The following is an 18,007-nucleotide window of genomic DNA, read 5'->3' as shown; positions in this document are numbered from 1 at the left end:
GGCAGCATTTCCGCTTTGTCTTTCCTTTGGAATTTTCTCCCCACTGAACTGCAGCCAGTGCACTATGAAGAAAAGAACTGGTGCGAAGAGCAGTACTCCGGGGGCTGCTACACCGCCTACTTCCCCCCTGGGATCATGACTCAATATGGAAGGTACTACCGAGACACTATACCAATTAATACAAGACATGCACCAAACTTAAAAAGATAAGTTCAATAGCAACTTTAGAAATAGTAGCCAGTCTTCCTATTTCTAATGTCCCAGGTAATTAGTTTGTATATTTCTGGATGTCCATAGGAAAATAAGTATGTAGGTACGTAGAACAATAACTGTCAGCACATGGAACGATAGCAGAACACTGGTGAGGATTTCAGATATCAGCAGTACATGTGAAAATTCTAGAAGCTACAGTATCCTCCAAGGGGCCTTTTTGAGCTCAATTAGATATTTAGTTTCACACGATTACCCTAGGCTCCTGGGCACCAATCTACTCAGAAGGACATGGGCTAAACACGTCTTGTCAACAGGGCAGCATCATATATTCCTCTTTGGGGTGGGGAGGTGCGTCCCCACTGTATGCATCTAACGTGTGAGGAGGTGATAACCACATGGGGTGGGGTAGTCTGCCTTGACTTAGAAGCCTCATGCCCCATAGGAGCCATTGTCTCTTATAACAGCCTCATAGGCATAGTGTCCCGGGTCCCTGCAAGGGACATGCCCAGTTATAAGAGGCACAACACTCAACAAAGCCCAAAGTGATAACCTCCTACTATGGTATTTACAATTCATACCAGTCCTCCCGGCCCAGATGCAATTTACCATTGTGAGGCTGAGGAGGCATTTTTAGCATAAGCAATACTGTCTGGTAATATGGTTGACATTATACCTTCATCACGTTTCCAAAGAGCTAGAAAGTTAACTCAAGGTCACATTTGTCCAGAGAAGGAAGAATTTGTTAACCTTTTCCTTACATAAGATTTTTGTTTATTTATTTGTTGTTTTATTCATTGAATCAAATACCCTTTGTGAGTGATAAGAGACTTGATTAAGTGGAGTAATTCTGAAGTCAAAGTAGAAGTCTGTAAGATGGGACTAGGAGCAAGAATAGATGAAGCCAAACATTCCTGAATTGGAAAAAGGCATGACAGTGGGTTGAGGTGAAGGCCTTTGGAGTGGAGATGTGCAGCTTAGGAGATTTCATGAAAGTGGCTGCAGATGAGGTAGGCATCAAAGCCAACAAGGTAGGGGGGAGAGTTGCCCATTCAGCCCAGTCCTTCCATGGTTCTCTTCGCCAAGACCTCTTTGTAAGACAAGGCCCATTTCCCTGCCCCCATCCAACTCCAGATAAATTTACAGACACTAACTGTACAGAGGATTTTTTTTAATTAGTTTCAGGTGTACAAAACAACAACGTGATTAGACATTTACACACCTCACAAAGTGATAACCCCAAAAAGTGTACTACCCATCTGACACCATACATAGCTATTACAATACCATTGACTATATTCCCTATGCTGTACTTTACATCTTGTGACTGAGATAGACGTATAATCCCTCAGGTCTCTCCTTTGCCAGAAATCATTTAATCTCCCTGTCTTCCCACTCACCACTACAGTTCCTCCTGACACCCTGAGAGTACCCATGGCTGGGGTCTGCCATCAGATGTGATCTCATAAAGAAAGCACCCCTTTGAAAAGGCAGTGTAGGGAGCAGAATGGACTGCAAACAGGAAACATACAGCAAAATAAATCCAATTGTGTATTAAATGCATGTACTTATATTCTAATTCTGGATGGCTAGGAAAAGGTCAACAACACCTTAGTAATATATGATCTGACAGCCTGATTCTGTCTGGCTTGAAAGTTCAGAACCTTGGGTGCAGGCCCAGGAAACAAGGAGGAGCCTTTCACCTTTGGCTGACTCTCACAGGAGCTTTTGAAACAATTTGAGTTACCCTGTCTTCTGTGGGGTAAATGAGGGCAGCGATTGGCCCATTAACCCTCAGTGCCTTCTCAGGTAACTCTGTGTGACTCTGTTCCCTTGAAGGGTGATTCGCCAACCAGTAGGCAGGATTTACTTTGCTGGAACGGAGACAGCCACACACTGGAGCGGTTACATGGAGGGAGCAGTAGAAGCAGGAGAACGGGCAGCTAGAGAGGTAAGAGAGGAAGCCAAGTCATTCTCCTTCCTGAATCCAGTAGTGTTTTTTGTCATCTGGTCTTTCTAGATCTTGACACTGATAAATCTACATGTCTACTTCTCTGCCCTCTCACTCCACTTATGGGGCTCATCTGTGGCCAGCAGGACCTTGAATCTGTCAAAATTACAGAACCTCATTTCATAATACCATTGCCACTTTCTTTCAGATCTTGAATGCTTGGGGCAAGGTTGCAAAGCAAGACGTATGCATTCAAGAACCCGAATCAGAGGTAAGTTTAGCAGCTTCATCTTCATAGAGCAGTAACTGCACATAAAACTCTTACCTTTCATCTCCTAGCCTCTGGTGTAATTTTAGGTGCCACTCTCCAGGGCATATCTGTGCACTCATTTTACAGATATATTTTTCCCTTCCTTGTCAGTGCAAGAGTTTTCTGCTAATGATCTATGTTCATTCACCTAGGACGTTCCAGCTATTGAAATCACCCACACCTTCTGGGAGAGGAACCTGCCTTCAGTGCCAGGCCTGCTGAAGATCGTTGGATTTTCCACATCAGCAACTGTCTTATGTTTTCTGGTGTACAAATTTAGGCCCTTGACACGATCCTGAAATTCCAGGCTCATACTTTCTGCTTACTCTTTTCCTGTACCATCAGAAGCAAAATGTCGACAAATTAATGGCAATGTCATTAGACTGTCTTTAAGTGCACTGGATTTAACCCTCAGTTTAGTCCTAGTGTTAATGTAAGAACAACTTACAGAATCGCCTCATTAAAATCAGTAAGATCAAGCTCCATCTTATTTGTCTGTGTAGACTGATTTGTGTGGATTGATAGTATAAAAAAACCTTGTGATCAATTTCTTAATTTCAAGTTACAGTGCTCATCAGAAACAATGTCTGTGTCCTCTTTTTCTCCCCTTTAACATAAAGTACCTGATTGCAGAAATGAAACATTTGACTTTCTGTAGAGGTTGAGTAGGTGAAGGCCCAGCCTGCAACTGATCTTTTCAGTCCTTAGGAAATGGTGAGGTGTAGGTCCACAGCCCACAGGCTCACAGCTTCCTGGAGTGAACAGCTCCCACTTTGGATGAGGGTGTAATACATGAAAGCAGTGAAAGCAGACCAATAGAGGAACATTTTGTGGGCTGTTGCCTCAGGAATCTCTTGACCACTTCTAATTCCTGTGAAATTTCTAGACATCTAGTCTCAGCACTAGCTTGTTTGTATATTTTTCCCTTTTACTTCTTAGAGAGCACAGTGTTTACCAAGGCATAAATGATTAAATTGACTTGCTGTGACTTTTGTGCAGCTCCCCAGGTGAGCAGAGTAAACTAATGGCAGGACTGTGCCCATGAGGCCTCCCTGACTAGCTCTGCATGAGGCATCTTCTCTTCCTCCTGGAAGATGGCTAGACATAACTTCACTCATCATCAATGGTAACATTCTCTACCGATTTCAGGAAAGCAATATTTTCCCTTTTTTTCAAGTAGACCCTGGCTGTTTACTGGCATATACTTTTTTTCGTTTTTCCTATGACCATAGTAGAATGAGGCATATCTGTTAACTTAAATGTATCTTCAAAATGGTTACCTTTGAGTAAATATTAGCATGCCAATTTCTCTCAAATAACTGAAATACACATTATAAATTTCATATTGTTATTTGTTGAGACTATCAATACAGAAAGGATATTGGGGCTGTACATTATAAATTCACTTACTTTAGTTATTAAGTTCTATTAAAAAAATTGAGTGATTTCACATATGAAGACTAAGTTCTCTAAGGAGTAATGTGAGCCAGGAACAGTGCCCACCTCTTTTCTTTCCCATTTTAAAAACTGTCAGATTTTTAAAAGCCCATTCCAAAGGTTTTGGCCATAAAACATTTGTTTTCTTAATATAAGTACATGGGAAAAAATAAACACAGATGCGATCAAATAAAGCAGTTGAGAAGACTCAATAGACTCAGGTACACAGGTGGTAGATACACAGTAATACCTTATTCTGTATCATCGATAAATGAGCATTTCATTTTAAATGAAGTTTCTAAATAGCTAAAGCTTACTCTCATGTGCCACAAATTATCAATAAAAATTTTGATGGACATATTTCAACACATTATTAAACAAGCTAAGATTCAAATTTATCTTTTATTAATCAGGTCAATCATATGCCTCAATTATACTTTTATAATAGAGTGATACCATTGTGTTTGCCCCTCTACAAAATGTCACATGATTGTTTTTTAGCTGTTGGGTCTACTGCTTCTTTTATCTTCTCCCATATTCAATATTTTATTTCATATTCTGTTTATCTCCTAAAACCTCTTCACATAATCTATTTTTATATATTTTTTATTATTAGTTTCAGATGTATAAAACAACAGTGATTAGACATTTACACACTTCACAGGGTGATAACCTAATCTGTTTTTTATTGAATGAGAATTAAAGACTGCCAGAGGAAACTAACCCAGGTTTATTTCATAATCAACCTTATCATAAACCCAAAATTAAGTCATGGCCCTACTGTCAGGACTTAAGTATTTGTTTTGCCTATCCTAAGAGCAAAGAGCAGGATTTTTCTGCCACTCCTTACCTTTCAATTGAAAGCATTTTAGCTAACTTAGGAGTTTTGATAATGTCTTGGATATGCTCCAGTACACAAGGAGTTATCACATATTATATCTAACTGCTTTGATAAATCACATCTCTGATCTATTTCAGTTGTTTCTGTTCACCTACTGATTAACTTGGTTCTGACACACCTTTTGGGGAAAATTTCTTAACTGCCAACAGTTTTAATAGTAATCAGGTTGTTAATATAGCCAAGTCTTGAATATTGACGAACTCAGTTTGAGGTTTACCCTTAAATTTTTAGACAACCAATTAATTTATACTAATTAGATCAGCCCTATTAAGCTGTAGATTGAGTATCAAAATGAATGCCAGTCCAGATGTGCATGGACATGAAATCGGAGCTGAGAACTCCCACCATATAGGAGATTGTCCAACACCAAGATACCATAGGTTTTTTCTCCAACCCAGAGAAACTAGTCAGTTTTAAGCAGCAGATAGAGCATGGCCCTGTTAAGGCATCTGCTTCACAGTTTTGGAGGCTGAGTTGGCCTCACTCCATAGTAAGATCGAGAGTTATATTTTAAAAGTTAACCTTTTTGCCAATTGTTAAATAAGGACTTGTACTACACTGAGGAAAAAATATCAAAGTATTTTGAACTACATTAAGTTTGTTTGTGAACTCAATGCCTAATGTTCTGTCTAAAATGTGCCCCAGTGCTACACGTGGGAGTATTCATATGTGTGTGTTTTGCCATTGAAGTACAATTTTGCCTGTATGGTAGTTTTGTTTGTTAATAAAGTGCACTACCACCCCTGACTCAGACATGTCTCCTCTATTTAGTTGATAGTCCCAAGGTTAAATTGCTTTTTATAGCAGGAGGTCACAATGAGGTATTGTCCATGGATGATGGGCTTAAAAGGCCACTTTGTATTGATTCCAAATTCTCATAGTTCGGTTTAACTCATATTTTATCAAGGTTTCCTGGTTGCTGATTAAGTGCTCAAATATTGTCTACCTGGGCAACAATCAGTGTGGAGTCTAATCAAAGCTTTTTCACCTAATTAGCTTATAATACCTTGAGCAAATCACTTTGGTTCTCTGCCTCAGTCTCCCCATCTGTAAAAGGGTGAGTTACACTTGATAGCACCTAAGGATTCTTTTATGACAACATTATGTGATTTATGCATTTGTTGCCAGCACTCTATGAGGTGTGATAAAAAAAAATATGGTGAGTGTTTAAATTAAAAAATATGCATATTACAGTGAAGGACACATTGTCATTAATCCCCTTCAAAATAGCCGCCTCACTTCGAACACCCTTATCCCATCATTCTTGCCACTTTCTGAAGCAGTTCTGGAAGTCCTCTTTCATGAGTGTCTTCAGTTGTGCTGTCGTGGCTGCCTCAATGTCCTGAATCAATTCAAAACGTTTACCTTTCATGGTCATTTTGACTTAAGGAAGAGCCAGAAGTCTCACAGTGTCAGATCTGGTGAATAAGGTGGATGAGGACACACCATACTGTTTTTATTTGGCAGAAATTGCTGTATCAGAAGTGATGTGTGACATGGAGCCTTTCCATTGTGATTGGAAAATACAGTGAATGCCTCTGCCAAGTACCATCCAACGGAAAGGCAGGGATCTTCAATATAGGAAGTGGCATGTTGAACCTTAGTAACAGTGTATGACAAGTTTCAACTTGTTCAGTGCAGTCAGTCAGGTGTGAGCTTTGGTTGAGAGATGCTGTCTTTTAAAGTGTACCGTAATTCATGGATCACAACGCATTAACATGAAATGGGCAAACAGTTTCATTCTCCATCATGATAGCGCTCCGTGTCACATCGCTTCTGATACGGCAATTTCTGTCAAAAACTTCATGGTGTGTCCTCATCCATCCTACTCACTGGATCTGGCACCGTGTGACTTCTGACTCTTCCCCAAAGTCAAAATGACCATGAAAGGTAAATATTTTGAATTGATTAAGGACATCGAGGCAGCCACAATAGCGCAAATAAAGACACTCGCAAAAAAGGACTTCCAGAACTGCTTCAGAAAGTGGCAAGAACAATGGGATAAGAGTGTTTGAAGTGAGGGGGGTACTATTTTGAGGGGGATTAATGGCAATGAGTCTTTTGCTGTAATAATTTTTTAATTGAAACATTCATGGTATGTTTTGATCACACCTCGTATGTTTGCTTGTCAATATGGCAGTGACAAGTCACTCTGCCTTTCTCTATCTTGGTTCACTCCTTTGTCTTAGGTTGGGTTTTCTGACATGAGTCAAGGCAGAAAGCTTATTGGGGACAGCTCTCAGGAAATACAATCTCGGGGTAAGGAAAGCAGGATTGGGCAGGAGTTGACCTCAGTTGCAACTGAGGCCTCAGTATATCCTAAGGAGGAGCTGAGAAAGCCCTTCAGAATTATCTTCCATTGAGGAAAAGGGGTCTGGCCTCTGTATCTCTTCATTAGCTTCCCTCTGGGAGGGGGTGTTACCTTGAGTGAGAAACTGCAGCTGTGAACTGAGATCAGCCAGCATTCCCAGCAGCTGGGGGACCCAGGAAGGGGAACCCACAGTATCCACTTTACTCTCCCCGAAAATATAGAGTTGCCCTTTGTCACATAAAAGATGTTGTGGACTTGAGCTTTGGTTTTTACAGATAGAATGGAGCTATCTCTGTGAACCTGTCCCTGTTAGGTAAGGGAACTGCTTTAGAAGGTTGTATTTCTGCACTATTATTTATGTGGGAGAAAAAAATCAGATTTGGAAGGAACTCTGGAAGTATTTCAACCTCTGTCTCAATGAAGGAGCCCTCTCTACAGGTTAATAATAGGAAGATCAAAGTGAGGGGGGAGTGTGCATTTATAAGCATAAGTCCAAAATCTAATGTCTTCAGGAGTCAGGTGGCCAAAAATGAGAAGGCATGAGACATTAGGGAGCATTGGGGACAGTGGTTGACCTGGGGAGTTTCTGCCCCAGGTCATATATTTATAATATAATATAAATATATTCAAAATATATATCTTGAATATAAATATAAAGATGAGTATTTATATTCAAATTCCTTTTAAAGATTGCTAACCAATCAAGACACATATGAAGGCTGTGTTCACATGTTCAAATTGTTCTCAAGTCTCTGATAAATAAATGCAAGGTTTGGTATTACATCACGTAAATGACAAATTCTTTTTGGATGCTTTTGATTTTCTGAGAAATGAGCACCAAGACCAGCAACTTTTTTGTAAAACTACCTGGAGCAGGTAAGAAAAGTCCGGTACAGGGCAAAAAGACAAGAAGAAGGGAAAGATAGAAAAACTCTCTTAAATCAGAAAGAAATCTCCCTCAAGAAATAACCCTCCCTGCAGTCCATCCTGAGGCAATGCTTATCTCCTGCAGTGTTAATGTCGTGAATGACAAGAGCAGTGCCTAATTTTATTGGAAACACCACATACTCACTATGAGATAGAAATCGCAGCTCTTTTGTCAGCATTTAATCTCTGCTGATTATGATATAATTCCAGTAAGCAGGATATCAACATTGAATAAATTAAGAATTTTTTAAAAATCTATACTGATCACTTTACACCAAGGTTGTGATAAAAATGCAAGGCATGTCCCTTAGCCCAGAAATATTGGAGGAAAAGGACAGAAACAAAACAAGGTATTGGGTAACAGTAACAATTCTTTTTCCTCTATCATAGCTCAGGGCTTGGTTCCCTTCCTTGACCAAGGCTATTCTCTTCAGAATTCGAAGACAGGTCTCAAAGTGACAGGTGGTATGAAGTCACTAAGACAAAGTGACTAGTTGTCTTAGTAGCCCGGAGCCAAGTTTCTAAAGGCAGCTTTGGGGGCTCATGAAAAAGTTGGAATTCCTTCAAGGTAGGTGGCGGACCACTCAAGCAAGACTCCACTCTATGCATATATGACCCATACAAGACTAATATTTATTTACACTCATTTATAGCCACACCTCAGAGGGAACCAAGTTTTCCTATTAACCAGCCTCAGATATTTTCCAAGAACCACAGAGATCCATAGGTGAAATGTTGGTAGACTGTAGTGGTATGGGTGTGTGCTTGGGTGGTGGGGTGGGTGCAAGAAAAAGAGAAGATAAATAGGTTGCTTAAAGGTCCACAGAGCAATACGGTGAGAATTTTGATGGGTTGATACCACCAAAGTGAATAGGGCACCACTGAACCTTGTGTCATTTACTCTATGATTCAGAGTACCTGCCTTATAGAGTTGATGGGGAAAGTGAGGTAATATAGGTAAGGGCTTAGTATAGCAAACTCTCTATAAGTATTAGCTATTATCCATAGACTTTTTTTTTTAATTTATTGGGGTGACAATTGTTATTAAAATTACATAGATTTCAGGTGTGCAATTCTATATCACATCATCTATAAATTACATTGTGTGTTCACCACCCAGAGTCAGTTCTCCTTCCATCACCGTATATTTGATCCCCCTTACACTCATCTCCCACCCCCCAACCCCCTTACCCTCTGGTAACCGCTAAATTACGTTCCCCAGATTAATTTTCAAACCCCGTGGCCATCCTGTGGTCACCGACTGCCCTTCAATCCCTTCACCCGCCCCCCCCCCCCCGCCCATCTAGCAATCCTCAGTTTTTCCTCTTTGTCTCCAACACTGTTTCTGGTTAGTTCATTCACTTATTCTTTTCTTTAGATTCCGCAAATAAGTGAGATCATATGGTACTTATCTTTCTCTGTCTGACTTATTTCACTTAACATAGACTTTTTAGGATAGAAGCAGAAATAAGGTACTTTTTAAAATTTTGTGAGTACTTATTACCTTGTATTTTTACCATCATTCAACACATACTAATTGAGCACCTACTATGTGTTGGTAGGCACCATGTTGGGATTCAGCAGTGAACGAGAGAGCCCACCTCATGGAGCACATAGTCTACTGTAGGTGCCAAGCAACACATTTGACTCTGGCCAGTGCTATGACAGAAAAACATAAGAAACTATGAATGAATGCAGGGGAAGTTTCCAGAAGGACATGAGATTTAAGGGGAGGTTTCTAGGATCTGTCCTCAAGCCTCCGTAAATGTCGCTGTGTAGCACGTCAGTAAAGACACTGCATAGGGCAGAGAAAGGAAATAAAAAATAATGAAATGGTGTCTTAGTCCATTCAGGCTCCTATAACAAAACACCATATAATGGGCGGCTTGTGAACAGCAGAAATTTATTTCTCACAGTCCAGGCGCCAGCAAATTTCATGTCTGGTAAGGGCCTGCTTTCAGATTCATAGACTTCTAAGCTGTATCCTCACATGGTGGAAGGGGCAAGGGAACTCCATGGGGTCTCTTTTATAAAGGCACTGATCCCGTTCATGAAAGCTCCACCCTCATTACTTAATCACCTTCCAAAGACTCCACCTTTTAATACCATCAACTTTGGGGGTAGAACTTCAACATACAAATTTTGAGGGAACACAAATATTCAGATCATATCAGATGGCATGACTCAATGGTAAAGAAAATAACAAGCATCATCAATAAATGCTGAATGATTTTTTCATTTTTTTCACTTCCCATTTGCTCCATTGGCCATTGTTCACCCCTTTAGTCTTTTACTACCTAGTCCTTCTCTGCACTCTGAGATCTTTATCAACTGAGGGTATCCTCCCAACTCCTAAATTTGTTTTAAAAGAGTGCCATCTACTGGTGAAACACTGTTCTTTCCTTCCAACGAAAATCCTAAAATATTCAAGACAATTTAGTCCTTGGGGAAACTAAGAGGTGTCACCTCCACCAGAATTTCCTGCAAACACATTTGCTTGGGCTCTCTTACTTTCCAGCTAAAACATGGATCAAAAATATAAATGTCTAATATCCGCAGCCTTTCCTCTGCACTAGTCTCCGAGGAAGATTTTTTTTTTAATTTATTGGGGTGGCAATTGTTAGTAAAATTACATAGATTTCAGGTATACAATTCTGTATTACATCATCTATAAATCCCATTGTGTGTTCACCACCCAGAGTCAGTTCTCTTTCCATCACCATATATTTGATCCCCCTTACCCTCATCTCCCACCCCCCACCCCCTTACACTCTGGTAAACAATAACCTATTGTCTGTGTCTATGAGTTTTTGTTTCACATTTGTTTGTCTTGTTCTTTTGTTGTTATTCGTTTATATACCACATATCAGTGAAATCATATGGTTCTCTACTTTTTCTGTCTGACTAATTTCGCTTAGCATTATACTCTCAAGATCCATCCATGTTGTCACAAATGGTCCTAAATCATCTATTCTTACCGCCGAATAGTATTCCATTGTGTATATATACCACAACTTCTTTATCCATTCATCTATCAAAGGACATTTTGGTTGTTTACATGTCTTGGCCACTGTAAACAAAGCTGCAATGAACATTGGAGCACACGAGTCTTTATGTATAAATGTTTTCATATTTTTGGGTTATATACACAGGAGAGGGATTGCTGGGTCATATGGTAATTCTATTCGTAATTTTTTGAGGAACCTCCACACTGCCTTCCATAACAGCTACACCAGTCTGCTTTCCCACCAACAGTGTATGAGGGTTCCTTTTTCTCCACAGCCTCTCAAACACTTGTCATTGTTTCTCTTGTTGATGATAGCCATTCTGACTGGGGAGAGGTGATATCTCATTGTGGTTTTTATTTGCATTTCTCTGATGATTAGTGATGTTGAGCATTTTTTCATATGTCTATTTGCCATCTGTATGTCCTCTTTGGAGAAATGTCTCTTCAGGTCCTCTGCCCATTTTTCAATAGTGTTGTTTGTTTTTTGTTGATGAGTTGCATGAGTTCCTTGTATATTTTGGATATTAGCCCCTTATCGGAGGCACTGTTTGCAAAAACCTTCTCCCATTCAGTTGGTTGCCTCTTTATTTTGTCAATGTTTTCTTTTGCTGTGCAGAAGCTTTTAAGTTTCATACAGTCCCAACCGTTTATTTTAGCTTTTACTTCCATTGCCTTTGGAGTCAAATTCATAAAATGCTCTTTGAACACAAGGTCCATAGGTTTAGTACCTATGTTTTCTTCTATGCAGTTTATTGTGTCAGGTTTTATGCTTAAGTCTTTGATCCATTTTGAATTAATTTTGGTACATGGAGACAGATAGCAGTCCAGTTTCATTCTTTTGCACGTGGGTATCCAATTCTCCTAGCACCATTTATTGAAGAGGCTGTCTTTCCTTAATTGTATGTTTTTAGCTACTTTGTCAAAAATTATCAGTCCATATTTATGTGGTTTTATTTCTGGGTTCTCAATTCTATTCCATTGGTCTATGTGTCTGTTTTTCTGCCAATACCATGCTGTTTTGATTATTGTAGCCCTGCAGTACAAGCTAAAGTCAGGGAGTGTGATACTTCCAGTATTGTTCCTTTTTCTTAAGATTGCTTTGGCTTTTCGGGGTCTTTTGTAGTTCCAAACAAATCTGATGATATTTAGTTCTATCTCTTTAAAAAATGCCATTGGGATTTTGATAGAGATTGCATTAAATCTGTATATTGCTTTGGGTAATATGGCCATTTTAACTATGTTGATTCTTCCAATCCATGAGCACGGAATGTCTTTCCATTTCTTTGTGTCTTCTTCAATTTCTTTCAAAAATGTCTTATAGTTTTCAGCATATAGGTCCTTCACATCCTTGGTTAAGTTTATGCCTAGGTATTTTATTCTTTTTGTCACAATTGCAAAAGGAATTGTTTTTTGTATTTCTTTTTCTGAGATTTCATTGTTAGTACATAGGAATGCAATGGACTTTTGTACGTTGATTTTGTAGCCAGCAAATTTACCGTATTCATTGATTGTTTCTAATAGCTTTTGGGTGGAATCTTTAGGGTTTTCTATATATAGCATCATGTCATCTGCAAAGAGTGATAATTTAACTTCTTCATTCCCAATGTGGATGCCTTTTATTTCTTTCTCTTGCCTGATTGCTCTGGCAAGGACTTCCCACACTATGTTGAAAAGCAGAGGTGATAGGGGACAGCCCTGTCGTGTTCCTGAACGTAGAGCAAAGGGCTTCAGTTTTTCACCATTAATTATGAGATTAGCTGAGGGCTTGTCATATATGGCCTTTATTATGTTAAGGTATTTTCCTTCTATACCTATTTTATTAAGTGTTTTAATGATAAATGGATGTTGTGTCTTCTCCAATGCTTTTTCTGCATCAATTGATATAATCATATGATTTTTGTCCTTTATTTTGTTTATATGATGTATATCACATTGATGGATTTCTGGATGTTGAACCATCCTTGTGCCCCTGGAATGAACCTCATTTGGTCGTGAGGAATCATATTTTTAATGCATTGTTGTATTTGATTTGCTAGAATTTTGTTTAAGATTTGTGCATCTGTATTCATCAGAGACATTGGTCTGTAGTTCTCTTTTTTTGTGTTGTCTTTGCCAGGTTTTGGTATCAGGGTAATGTTGGCCTCATAAAATGAGTTAGTGAGTTAGGGAGTACTGTCTCTTCTTCAATTTTTTCGAAGAGCTCGAGCAGGATTGGTATTAGATCCTCTTTGAAGGTTTGGTGGAATTCACTATTGAAGCCATCTTGTCCCAGACTTTTGCTTTTGGGAAGGTTTTGGATGACTGATTCAATTTCGTTACTGGTGATTGGTCTGTTTAGATATTCTGTTCTTCATGGTTCAGCCTAGGAAGGCTATATGTTTCTAAGAATTTGTCCATTTCTTCTAGGTTATTCAATTTGGTGGCATGTAGCCCTCCATAGTATTCTTGGATGATCCTTTGTATTTCTGTGGCAACTGTGATAATTTCCCCTTTTTCATTTCTGATTTTGTTAATTAGTGTCTTCTCTCTTTTTATCTTAGTGAGCCTAGACAAGGGTTTCTCAATTGTGTTAGTCTTTTCTAGAACCACCTCTTTGTCAGATTAATTTTATCTATTGTCTTTTTGTTCTCTATTTCATTTAGTTCTGCTCTGGTTTTTGTGATTTCCTGTCTTCTACTGACCTTAGGTTTCATTTCTTCTTCTTTTTCTAGTTCTTTAAGGTATAACATGAGGTTATTTATTTGGGATTTTTCTTGTTTCTCGATATAGGCCTGTAATGATATAAATTTCCCTCTTAAAACTGCTTTTGCTGCATCCCCAAAATTTTGGTGGGATGTATTTTCATTGTCATTTGTTTCTATGTATCTTTTGATCTCTCCTCTAATTTCTTCTTTGACCCTGTCGTTCTTTAAAAGTATGTTGTTTAATCTCCAAAGTATGTTGTTTAACCTCCATATATTTTCCTGCTTTCTTTTTGCAGTTGATATCCAATTTCAAAGCCTTGTGATCAGAGAATATGCTTGGTATGATTTCAATCTTCTTAAATTTGCTGAGGCTGATTTTATGTCCCAATATATGGTCTATCCTTGAGAATGTTCCATGTACACTAGAAAAGAATGTATAGTCTGATGTTTTAGGATGAAGTGCTCTATATACGTCGATTATGTCCATTTCATCTAATGTGTCCTTTAGGGCTGCTATTTCGTTATTTATTTTCTGTTTGGATGATCTATTCATAGCTGTCAGTGATGTATTTAGGTCCCCTAGTATAATTGTGTTCTGGTCAATTTCTCCCTTTAGTTCTGTTAGTAGTTGCTTGGTATATTTCGGGGCTCCCTGATTGGGGGCATAAATATTGGTGTCTCTTATGCCTTCTTGTTGTATTGTCCCCTTTACCATTATGAAGTGTCCGTCTTTTTCTCTTGTTATCTTTTTCACCCTGAAGTCTGTTTCATCTGATATCGTTACGGCTACACCTGATTTTCTCTGGGTACCATTTTCTTGGAGTGTCAATTTCCACCCTTTCACTTTGAGTCTATGTTTGTCCTTGTAGCTGAGATGTGTCTCTTGGAGACAGTATATGGTTGGGTTTAGTTTTTTGGTCCAATCTGCTACTCTTTGCCTTTTTATTGGTGAGTTCAGGCCATTTACATTTAGAGTGATTGTTGATATGTGAGGATTTCCTATCATTCTATCTTTTGTTTTCTGGTAAGGCTGTGTCTCCATTGTTTCTTTGCCTTTTTGTTGTTGTCTATTATTTCTGTATGGTGGTATTCTATGATGTTTCCCTCTGTTTCTTCTTTTATTACCGTATGTATTTCAGTTCTGGATTTTTCTTGAGTGGTTACCCTTAAGTTTAAGTAAAAGAAAGTTTGATATTTAGAGTATTCCATTTTGTTTAGCACGCTTGCTTTCTTCATTCCCGTATTCTGGTTCAGGCCTTTACTCTCCCCCTTTTTATGTTTTGGTTGCCACAAATTGTCCCTGTTGATGGTGGCCGAATAGCCTCCTTTAGTATTTCTTCTAGTGCAGGTCGTGTATTAGAAAATTCCCTCAGCTTCTGTATGTCTGGAAAGGTCTTTATTCCTCCTTCATATCTAAAGGATATCTTTGCTGGATATATTATTCTTGGCTCATAATTTCTCTCTTTCAATAGTTTGAATATTTGTTTCCACTCCCTCCTGGCTTGTAGAGTTTCTGCTGAAAAATCTGATGATAATCTAATGGGCTTTCCTTTGTAGGTTACCATCTTCTTTTCCCTGGCTGCCTTGAGGATTCTTTCTTTGTCGTTAATGTTAGACAGCTTCAATACAATGTGCCTTGGAGAAGGCCTGTTGGGATTGAGGTAATTAGGTGTTCTATTATGCTTCTTGGATTCGAGGATCCAGTTCTGTCCACAAGTTTGGGAAGTTCTTATCGACAATTTGTTTGAATATATTCTCTGTTCCCTTCTCTTTCTTCTCCTTCTGGTATGCCCTTTATTCTTATATTGCTCTTTCTGATGGAGTCAGAAAGTTCTTGTAGAGTTCTTTCATTTCTTTTAAGTCTCAAGTCTCTTTCTTCTTCCATCTGTGTAATTTCTAGGTTTCTATCTTCGATGTCACTGATTCTTTCCTCCATCTGGTCAACTCTACTACCTAAGCTGGTTATTTCATTCTTAATTTCTTCTATTGAGTTCTTAATCTCCAGACATTCCTTTGGTTCTTTTTTAAAATTTCAGTCTCTTTTGTAAAATGCTCATGTTGTGCTTTGATTGTGTTTCTGAGTTCATTAAACTGCCTTTGTGTGTTTTCTTGCATCTCGTTGAGTTTTTTCAGAACTGCAATCTTGAATTCTCTGTCATTTAAGTCACATATTTCCATATATTTAAGTTCCTTTTCTGGAGACTTTTCACTTTCTTTCTGAGCTGTCTTGTTGCCTTGGTTATTCATGGCTATTATTGATTTATTATTTCTCTTCCTAGACATCTACAGGAGTGGCTTCTGCAACAGGTTGATAGGAAGAGGTCTTTCTTTTGTTTTCCAGTACTCATTGGTAGAATGTCCTATTTTCTCTCCGACTGCAGCCTTTTATTTCTCTCACACGGTAGTGCTATGTTTTCTCTGCACTATTCCAGCTTCTCACACAATGGGGGGATTCCCTGGGAGATGGGCTTCTCCTCTGTTAATAGTTCGCCTGGGTCACAGGGCGCAGTGTCCATGTGGGTATGCAGAGAGCTTTTGAACTTCCAAAGCTCTTCCTGCAGCAGATTCAGAGCCCGTATGTTTCAGCAGTTCTGTTTACTCCTGCAGGGTCCGCCCAGATAGGTGTGGCCAGGGGTGGGGTGAGTTGTGAGAGGTGGCCCAGAGCAATGGGGGCGACCACCACCACAGCCGTCCTGCTTCCACAGCTCCCTCCCCTTTGCCGGAACTAGTTGGGCTGCGAATCTGTGTCTGCGGTCCACAGTTCTCAGAACAGCAAATATTCTGTTCTTTTGATCTGACACTGCTACTGTTCCGCTTCTAGCACCAGGCAGGTGGCAGCAGAGTGAGCTCTGGGAGGGTAGGGAGGGGGCGGATTGTCTCAGTGCCTAAGGCTTCTGTTCTCTGCTCAGCAGTGAGGGCTTAAACCACTGTTTTCAGCCTTCTTCCCTCAGTCTTTGCTCCGAGGTCTCTGCCCTGAGCGTTGGGTTCAGCTGTGTTATATGCTGCCCCCTCAACCCTGTGGGCCATAAGCAGAGCCCTAGCAGTCCGAGTTCTTCCCTCTCCCACAGCTCCAGTAGTTTCGGGATGCAGTGAGCTCGGAGGTCTCAGCTAGGTCTGCGTCCTGTGACCGTGCGGCTCCGTCTCTGCACTTCTCCCTTCTCACCTCCCCAGCTCACGCGATTCGCCCACCTTTTGGTGAATTCAGTAGTGGCCCTCTTTGTCTTGCCTGTCCGCTGTGCAGGAAGTCCTTTGTGGAGTTATTGTTGTTCAATTAGTTGTAAATTCCAGGGGAGATTTCAAGAGGCTCCCCTCGCTCTGCCATTTTTATGACGTCACCCTATGTATTTTCATTGGAGCATTTAATCAGATTACATATAAACCAATTGTTGATAGATATCAACAATTATTGTCATTGTTGTAGTTATTGTCATTTTGTTATTCATTGATTCATTCTTCTTCTCCTTCTTCTCTTCCTCCTCCTCCTCCTTAAAGAATTCCCTCTAACATTTCCTGTAATACCGTTTTGGTGGTGATGAACTCCTTACCTTTTTCTTGTCTGAGATCTTTATCTCTTTATCTGCCCTTCGATTCTAAATGATAGGTTTGCTGGGTAGAATAATCCTGGTCATAGGTCCTTGCTTTTCATCACTTTGAATATTTCGTGCCAATCCCTTCTGGCCTGCAAGTTTTCTGTTGAGAAATCAGCTGACAGTTTTATGGGAGCTCTCCTGTAGGTCACTAAATGCTTTTCTCTTGCTACTTTTAAGATTCTTTCTTTGTCTTTAACCTTTGGCATGTTAAGTGTAATGTGTCTTGGTATGGGCCTCTTTGGTTCATCTTATTTGGGACTCTCTGTGCTCCATGCATTTGTGTGTCTATTTCTTACACCAGGTTAAGGAAGTTTTCTGTCATTATTTCTTCAAACAGGTTTTCAATTCCTTGCTCTCTCTCTCTCTCTCTCTCTCTCTCTCTCTCTCTCTCTCTCTCTCTCTCTCTCTTTCTCTCTCTCTCTCCTACTTCTGGTACCCCAATGATGTAAATGTTGGTATGCTTGATGTTGTCTCAGAGACTCCTTTAACTGTCTTCATTTTTTGGGATTCTTTCCTTGTTTTGCTGTTTAATTAGGTGTTTTCTACTACTTTAACTTCTAAAATGCAGATTTGATCTTCTGCTCCATCTAATCTATGGTTGATCCCCTATAATGTATTCTTTATTTCAGTTATTGTATTCTTTATTTCTGACTGGTTCTTTTTTATGTTTTCTATCTTC

At 39.5% G+C, this 18,007-nt stretch overlaps 1 protein-coding gene across 1 annotated transcript in view; it reads left to right on the top strand.

Annotated features, from left to right (window-relative positions):
• LOC117022945 (amine oxidase [flavin-containing] A) overlaps positions 1–5,560 on the top strand; it is a 57,073-nt gene extending 51,513 nt beyond the window's left edge. The window contains exons 12-15 of the mRNA XM_033107209.1: positions 55–152; positions 2,050–2,161; positions 2,370–2,432; positions 2,624–5,560. Of these exons, the coding sequence (XP_032963100.1) occupies positions 55–152; positions 2,050–2,161; positions 2,370–2,432; positions 2,624–2,770 (420 nt within the window). The 3' untranslated portion in view covers positions 2,771–5,560. The remainder of the gene's footprint in view (positions 1–54; positions 153–2,049; positions 2,162–2,369; positions 2,433–2,623) is intronic.
• Positions 5,561–18,007: the final 12,447 nt, after the last annotated feature.

The sequence above is a fragment of the Rhinolophus ferrumequinum genome, chromosome X (assembly GCF_004115265.2).
Source record: "Rhinolophus ferrumequinum isolate MPI-CBG mRhiFer1 chromosome X, mRhiFer1_v1.p, whole genome shotgun sequence".
Classification (NCBI taxonomy): Eukaryota; Metazoa; Chordata; class Mammalia; order Chiroptera; family Rhinolophidae; genus Rhinolophus; species Rhinolophus ferrumequinum.
Note: the sequence above shows the minus strand (reverse complement) of the source record. Positions and strands in the feature narration are given on the sequence as shown.